Source organism: Elaeis guineensis, chromosome 12 (genome assembly GCF_000442705.2).
Source record: "Elaeis guineensis isolate ETL-2024a chromosome 12, EG11, whole genome shotgun sequence".
NCBI lineage: Eukaryota > Viridiplantae > Streptophyta > Magnoliopsida > Arecales > Arecaceae > Elaeis > Elaeis guineensis.
The window spans coordinates 32,576,438-32,585,207 of NC_026004.2; the positions used below are offsets into that span (position 1 = coordinate 32,576,438).

The window sequence follows — 8,770 nt, forward strand, 5'->3', positions numbered from 1 at the left end:
AAAGCTACTTTAGAAGAACGAGGAAAGATTGAGGAAAGAGCACTAGGAACCCTAAAATGAAGAATGAGAAAGGAAGCTTGAGGGATCCTCAATGAATATTTGTGAGTTCACTCATCAGAGAATACTAATGCGAGCAAGGTCATCTTGATATTGTTAGGCAACAGTTTGGAAGGTAGCTTCAAGATCCATGGTAGCTGGATGGTTTGATAGAATGGTCTACAAGAAAATAGATGATAATAGAGACCTAGGAGGCCGAAGGTTATGGTAGAAGAAGATATTTGGTTATAGTCGAATGGTGGTCTATACTAAGAGGTAATCAAGTCATTTTGATCACGAGATCTTTGGGGATCAGATCACAATGATTTTTGGAAGATAACTAGTGTTACATAGGTACCTGGCCACTATGCTGGAAAAGAAAAAGCAGCATTGCATGGTTACCATATGATAATAGAGATAAACTTAGGAAAGACAAGAATCCAAATGGAGAGCTATCTAAAAAATTCTTCTAGTCACTAATGTTTTAAACAAAATATGAACATGCTTGGTACATCCCATCATCCTTTTTGACCAGTGGTTGATCAGAAGTCAATCAGGTATGATGATTTATGAGAGCTCCTATTGGTCTAACAGATGGTATGAAATCGGGTGGCTATTAGCACATGAAAAGTGGATGATGGCCAATGCTAGTTATTATAATTGTCAAAGAAGTGAATGTTAGATATAGATAGCTATCAGCATTGAAAATGAGTGGTTACCATACTGCTTACCATGTTATATATAAATAGTTGATGTAATCTAAAGAGAGGATCTTTTGGCCAATATATACTAATCTTTATCCTTATCTTTTCCTTTAATTTATCATGGCATTATCTTTAATTTTCTTGCTAGTTCCTACTTCCGCTCTAGTTTATCTGTGGTTGTAGCATAGAGTCTAGCTCAAACTACATCCAACCTCCTCTTCTTTTATGAAGGTGATATTATGTTAGTGAAAGTTCTTTAAGGTCAAAGTATTAGGATCCATATTATCAACTCTTCACCCCATCTTCTTTCCAACTATTTGATATCCATGACATATCTATGCACTCGAATATACCAGGGGACACTCACATCATTTGATCCCTCCTCTGGTAGAAGATTTCCCAACTAGCACCAATACATAGATGATGTGGTATTAAACACACCTATATAGGTTCACATATATTCTTCTATTTAAACCCTAACATCCTCGTAAGGCTAAAAATCTAAATCCATATAAATACCATCATAAATACTATAAATCCAATCACAAACATTGTGATCGGTCTGTAATCAACCCAAATGGGCTTTTACTATAATATCCTTAGTTCACATGGGTTACAGAGGATCTGCTCTAATACTATTTATAATAAACTAGTATCTTATCCAAAAAAACTAGCCAGATGAAGATGTTATTTGGATCTTTTAATCCTCTAAAAATATGCAAGATCTACCTAATACATAATTGATATGTGACTAAACATATACTTGCATAGGTTCCCATATGCAGACAACTGAGTAATAGACCAATTTTCAATAAAAGAATCTTAGATTGTTTTAATACCTTCAAAAAATGATGATATACATAGAATCCTGCTAAAGTCTCATGGGGCCTTTTCTTTTCTTTTTGAAGAAACAGGTTTCTTCAATTCATTGATTAATCTCATTAAGACGTTTAAGTGACAAAGTATGAGGTACAAAAGATTAATCTAAAACATTTTAATCTCATTAGAGAACAATTGATAAAAATTTGATGCTATTGCAATCTCTGAGATTGCAAACTTTCTGAGGATGAAAGGTACAAATCATAGATACTCGAACTGCTGCAATGCATGGACACTTTAAATGACCAATTATCAATAAGAAAAATCTTGAAACATTTTAATCTCATTAGAGAATGATCATATGTATGGAATCCCATTAAATTTTTGTGGGATCACAACCTCTTATATTGCAACCACCATATACCATATTTTTAAAAGACAATACTAATTGCTGTGAGGCACCAAAATAAACCCCTAGATTGTGCTATGGATAGATACTTTAAAGGACCAATTTGAGGCTTTTTTTAAAAAAGAAAAAACTCTCAAGAGTTTTTTCTCCAACATATATGACAATTGAAAGATATGTTCCAACAACTTCATAGCCATGACAACTAGGAAGAGAATATTTATACACACAAAAAGGAAAAACAAAGAAAGAAAAAGAACAAAGAAAAAACAGATGAAGAAAAAAGATAGATTTTTTACATGGGCTCCTCCTACAACTAGTATTTAAGTAAATCTCAAGTCTGAATGTGGAATCCACTTTTAAGCCCCATATAATTCAGCTACCATCTTATACCTACTCAAACTCAATTATCTCACATCCACATTAAACTCATGCTCATGTCAGTACTCAATCACTTGCTCTTAGTACAAATCAAGCCAATAAGGAATTATTAGTAGTTTCAGACTCTAGAGAGATATAAAACATGCATTTGGATTTTGGAACATAACACTTGGAGTTCATGCATTCCTATGTAAAGCTTTGTATTTTTTATAGAGTAACTGGGGCATATTTCTGCTATCCATTACATGAAATGTTAAATGGTAATTTGACATTTATCCAGTTTCTTTAAGTTGCATGGAGAGAGATGGATGCAGAGAGGCACAATGACATGGAGAGAGAGAGATTTGCATCAAGATCTTGAAGTGAGGAATGTTAACCCATCAATTTGTAGTTCTATATAATGTGCTAAAACTTATATTATAGAATACAAAGAGCATTTACAAGCCATTTAGCAAATAAGAGTCTTGAGTAAAAACAAAGTGTAAGAGATTTGCCATAAGTTTAGTTTAGAGTAGTTGGTGATTCGATCTCAATTCGATCTATGGTATGCAAGAAGAGGGAGGCCTTTATCCATATGAAGGGTGAACATGGTTCTGTATGCAGCAGTCTTTGACTCATCCTCGAGTTTGAATTTGAAGAAATGAAGGAGAGCAGCAGCCAAGATCTTCATCTGCCTGTATGCAAATTCCTTCCCTAAGCAGATTCGCGGACCCGCCTATCATGCATAGACATCAAACACACAATATAGATGCAAGCAGAAACCAGCAAGCATATTGTTCTAGATACATATGTAAATGTTCCCTTTGGTTAGATTTAAGTACATGACATGCTACATGTATAAACTTATGGCCTTATCAAATCAAAATTTGTAAATGGAAGCACATCTACATTGATTATTTATAAACTAAGCTGCATATCTAGAATTCCTTTGGTATAGTTGTAACAAACAACTAGGGCAGAGAAATGTTCTATGTCCATGTTGAAGGGCTGTTTCTTTAATTTGTTCTCGAGTTTTGATTGCCCAACATACACCAGTTAATTTATCAGACCAACTGTTCAACTTGGCACCTTTCTCCTTGGAGCTCGTACTTTGAGAGTTTTGACTTCAGGTCAAAAGGTGGCACTTTCACCATTATTCTCCCCCTTTTGAAATTTGCCAACTAAGTCATATTCACACTGTTTCCAACCGTAAGTGATTGCAGTGAACATATCAAATCTTATGATGCATAAAGTCAATAATCAGTGGAAATTTTGTCTCGTAAATTCTCATCTCAACTCTCTCCCTTTATCCAAGAATAAATAAGTGAATTCAAATAAATATAAATGCAAACAAATTGGCATCATGATTATTTTTCTCTCTCAAAAACGGTAGTTTTTCAAAGCCCAAACCAAATCAGCAAGCGAAACTAGGTTGAATAAGAACAGATTGTTTTACATCTGGTGTCCAGGTAGTCTAGTTAACCTTAAAGATTATCTGATTGACTCAGAAGCTTCTGTTGTATCCTTTGCCCCGTGACATCTAATTTGACCATCTAGGCAATTTGACTGCTCTAAACTATACTTAATATCTGTTCAATAAAATATTGGTTGCTTATTAGTTGTTTTACTTCTTGGGCTGAGTCTTGAGCTGGTTTGCAAACATTGCTCACCATTTTCAAAGACATAAAGGACTATATTAGTACAAGATTAATTTGTGCTTCTACTAATCTTACATGAATTAAGTCGCATTCATGGGAACTATATAAATGGATAATAAAGTTCAAAGATTCATTCATCTCTTCTTCACCTCCACTACATATAACTTTAACTTTCATGTTGGATCTCCATATAAAAACCCTGTTTGTTCATTGATTTGCTATGCATGCATAAAATGCTCCCAATTTCTGTGAAAGGTATGAGTTTCAACATCTCCTGCCAGACAAAACCATCATGACAGTATATGTATCGCCTCTAGTTAAACCAGTAATGCCTGCCAATATGAAGCTAGGAATTTACAAATGGTAACCTGACATCAAAACATAATGAGCTATTCATATTTATCACTCTATTAATAACTAGCTCATATTCCTCTGAGACACATTTGTGATCATGGTCTTTATAGGTTTTATAATTCTTTTTCCCTTTCTTTTTCTTTGATGAAGTTTTAGGTTATCTATAGTTTCCGTTAGTCTGGTAAGTTGAGCAGAGATATTTCATTGGTGAATTAAAGTGTATCTCTTCTTTTCTTCTTCATTTTTTTTCTTTTCCTGAGAAGAGTCATCCAAAAGTGTATCAACAAGTTTTGCTCTCCAAAGTAGTTTTACAAGTTTGGAAATCATGTGCCTTTAATTATCCTATGAAGAGGCTCCTCTAAGATTCGTCTTTGGGGAATCTTTCATGCTTATGGAATTTAAATACTTGAAACTGCTAAAGCTACTCTAAACATAAACCTAGATTGTATTGTAAACAACTTCTATGATTTCTGCGTCTTTTTGCAAGCCCCCATAATTTTTTTAACCATTGAGGGAGTAAAGAAAGGAATTTGATTTTATGCCTCATCCATATTGATATACTGATACCAAGATAAACTCCTCATCCAATCCAAATTGATGCAAAGCAAAGCAAATTAGCATGATCCAAAATTCATAAATTCATCCTCAGCAGTCAGCTTACTCCATTTTCAATGAAGAAGAACACCCTATATAACCAGATCACCAAAAAAAAAAAAAACACCATACTAGAGTACTTCTAATGACATCTTTGACAGGTTCGATGATTTCTTGGCTATTAATTTATAAAAACACTTGCATTAAGAATCCAGGAATTTCTTGACCAGAGACCCCAAACATCGTACTGTTGAATTGGCAAGTTCTACTAGATTGTTGTACGGGAGATGAAATCATTTGAATTTTAATTCTGTGAGAACATCATTTAATTGCTTTTCACTAAACCTGTTATGAAAGACATGTTTATATGAAAAAGAAAGTGATTGACTTGTATGAAACATCATTCAGTTAAGAAGTTTTGATCAAAAAAAAAAAAAAAAAGTTTCCCTTAAGCATGTTTTAGAAGAATGGCAATTCATAGTTTCATACTACCTAAGAAGTTTTGTAAAGTAGGTGAGCATTGTGGTTTTCTGATTATTCATTTCCCTAGGACTCTTATACAGTTAGAAAACAGATTATGAATATAACAATCCCTACCTATAAAATGCACCACTGGACTTCAACTATTGCATTCCCCAAATTAATGGTCATTTTCTTCTAACATCCTCAGAAATTTCAGCAACTAGAATGCCCCTACAGGCACAGATGCCATCTACTTCAGATTTCTTTTGAGTAAAAGAGATGCTAACCCCATGTGCACTTGTAGACTAATAATACCTGCATGCAAAATGAGCTGCATAGCCCTTTCAACCAGTATGTCTGAGGGAAAGGTTAGACTGGCTTTTCCAAGCCTCCCTAAACCTCCTATCTGATCACATATTTGGTTGGTGCTTTTATGCATAACTGTACATGAGGGCAAACTGGTCTCCATAACTAAACATTTACTAAGCAAACCATACTTCCTCTAAAAGTTGACAAATTCTATTCCTTTTATCTTACAGGAAAAGTGAGAAATTTCTCATTTTCTGAGATCAAACGATCTCTACAGGACTATAATTCTTTGATATTAGTCCACATGACATCTTCCAACTGGGTGATTAAGACTTTTTGTCAGCAATTCTCCCTCTAAAATCAATAGTTAATGACTCTCTCTCTTCTCCAATCTCATGGAAAGCATTGTACAAGAACTAGGAGACCCACCTATTCAAGTTTATCTTTTCTCTCTTCTAAAATCCCATATACATCTAGACCCTGTGCATAACTACAATGAAGGGCAAACTGGTGCGTTGCTAAGTAGCCCACCTTCTATAAGAGAGTTGATGGGCTTTCTTCTTCGTCTCGTAAAGAAAATGAAAAAAAGAGAAATTTTCCACATACTGAATCAGACATCGTTCATTAACTATGGATATACCAAACTTTCTAATTGGTGTTTAACTTTAATTTGTTAGCAGTTATCTTTCCTTTTCCAAAGTAATGGTTATCTCTTCCTTTTCTAAAGTAGTCATTATCTTTTCCCTTTGTAAATTCACAGCGGTTGACCCCTCTTCCCCTTGTCTCGCCTGAGAGGTGAAAGTTGGCAAAGCAGTAGAACCCATTGTTTGAAGTAAACTTGCTCCCCATTAGATTTCACATAAAAAAATAAAATAATAATTTCTCCCATTCTAATGCCTGTGTAGGGAATTCTAACAAGTATTCTACTAAGCAGTCTATGGCCAAATATACAAATGATTCTTTCAAAATAAAAGAACGAGGAATGCAGCTTACATTGAAGGCGACGAATTTAAATGGACTCTCAGGTCTGAAAACTCCCTTCTCTAGCCAGCGTTCAGGCCGAAATTCCTCAGCATCTTCACCCCAGAGATAAGTCATCCTTCCCATAGCATAGGTGAGATAGTTTACTCCATCTCCTTTCTTCACTTTGAAACCATCTGGGAGAACATCATCCTCATCTGAAGTCTTCCCATCCTGTTACAAAAGCAGTAGAAGACCAGACCATTTTATTGCTCTAAATTACAAACTATGAACCAACAAAGACTCATCAAAACAACTAGGTTTTCATTAAGGGGTTATACCACTGGGACAGCAGGATAAAGCCGCAAAGTCTCAGTGAGTGCAGCATGGAGATAATGCATCCTGTCAATGACTTCTTCACTCAGGCTAGCTGAGAATTCCATGATGTCGGTTCTACCGCCTTCAAATTTTGTAACCTCTCTGATTTCAATGGCTATCTTCTCCTGTACCAGAGGATGCTTGCACAGCATAAAGAAGAACCATGAGAGGGTGTTTGCGGAGGTGTCTTTCCCTGCTATTAGGAAATTGAGGATTATGTCCCTCAGATATCTATCAGTCATGTTCTCCGGATCCTTCTCACTTGCCAATATAAATCTTGATAATATATCTTCTTTGCTTTTCTATACATTTATCCAAGAAGGGAAAAAAGAGAGCAAGCATAATTCAGCACTGACCATAAAGTTCAACAAGGTGCATTTGTTTTCTAAGAGAACAATTGAAATATGCTTACATCTTCTTGCCTGCTTTTCATCTGCTCCCTCTTGCGGTGAATCAGCTGGTACACAAAGTCATCAATCACTTTGAGGTTCCTCTTGAGTTGAGCCTCCAATCCAATGTTCAGAAGCCTCTTGATGTCCCAAAATATATCAGCATAGCGCCAGAACACAATGGAGTTAGAGTCATCAAAAGCCTTGCTGAAACGAACCCCAAACTCATTGGAGCCTGAGAGAGTGTCTAGCTCGACACCAAAACCCACTTTGAAGATCGAATCCAGAGTTGATCTCATCAGAAGATCCTGCAATGAAAACCCACAGGATCAATTACCCTGAGAAACATACATGGCCGTCTTTCTATTATCTTAATGACAATGATCAAACCTGCATATCTATCATGGTGGCAGTGTTCACAGCATCTGAGATCTTTCTCACTAGCTTCGCTGCATTTTGTTGGAATACGACACTACTAAAGTCTCGAAGAACTTTGGTTGAGAACTCATAGCTTGCAAGCTTTCTTTGGTGGCGCCACTTCTCGCCATCCACCGCAAAGATTCCATCACCAAAGAGATCCTTCATTATGCGATAATTGTATTGACCCTGTCCACATAGCATAAATTATGCAGTCGAATTTTAAGTAATGAAGAAAGTGGATCGGAATCAGAGGCAATAATAGAAGCAAGCACCTTGCTGTATTTGGAGAAGTTGGACTTGAGAATGTGCTCAATGTTGGCAGGATTGGCAGTAAAGATCTCGCTATGGGAAGGCTTGATCAGCCGAAAGGTTTGGTACTTGCGGGCAATATTGGCTTGGAAATCGAAAAGCTTGTCGAAATAGATGAGCTGATGGAAGACGGTGCCTGTGATGGGGGGTCTGTCTGCCCTCTGGATTGACTCCTTGATATAGAAGATGGAAAAGGAAATGATTGATGCCACAACATAGAGAATTAACGCTGCAAAGGCTACAGAGAGAAAAAAGAAGGTGAAGAAGCCAAGTGTTGCAGCAAACTGTAAGAATTGAGAAGCCATGGTGAAGGATTCGGCAGAAAGTCGTGGCCTTCATGCCTGCCACTACTAATAGCATGACATCGACTGCCAGGCTTATTTTCCTGGATCATTTGTAAATTCCATAGCTGTTGCTATCTACTTCGTCATCGGTTGGTTGTTGAAGTGGGAACAGGGCAGGGAAAAAGTCAAGTGGGAACAGGGAAGGGAAAGAGTCAAATCCAATACAGTGCTTCTCTTCTCTCCACATGCTTTTGCATATTCCCAAAATTTCCAGTTCGGTTTGTCTCGACTAATCTTTACCGAAACAATGAAAGAGGGTTTTTGTTAT

The 8,770-nt window shown here is 36.3% G+C and overlaps 1 protein-coding gene across 1 annotated transcript; it reads right to left on the bottom strand.

Annotated features, from left to right (window-relative positions):
- Nucleotides 1-2,718: 2,718 nt before the first annotated feature.
- Nucleotides 2,719-8,551, bottom strand: LOC105054701 (cytochrome P450 704C1). Its single transcript, XM_010936270.4, has 6 exons — nt 8,122-8,551; nt 7,820-8,035; nt 7,453-7,737; nt 7,004-7,342; nt 6,696-6,896; nt 2,719-3,061 (listed from the first exon to the last, which is right to left on the bottom strand). Exons 1-6 carry the CDS (start codon nt 8,461-8,463, stop codon nt 2,876-2,878), a joined length of 1,569 nt encoding a protein of 522 aa, XP_010934572.1. The 5' UTR covers nt 8,464-8,551; the 3' UTR covers nt 2,719-2,875.
- Between the last annotated feature and the right edge of the window lie 219 nt (nt 8,552-8,770).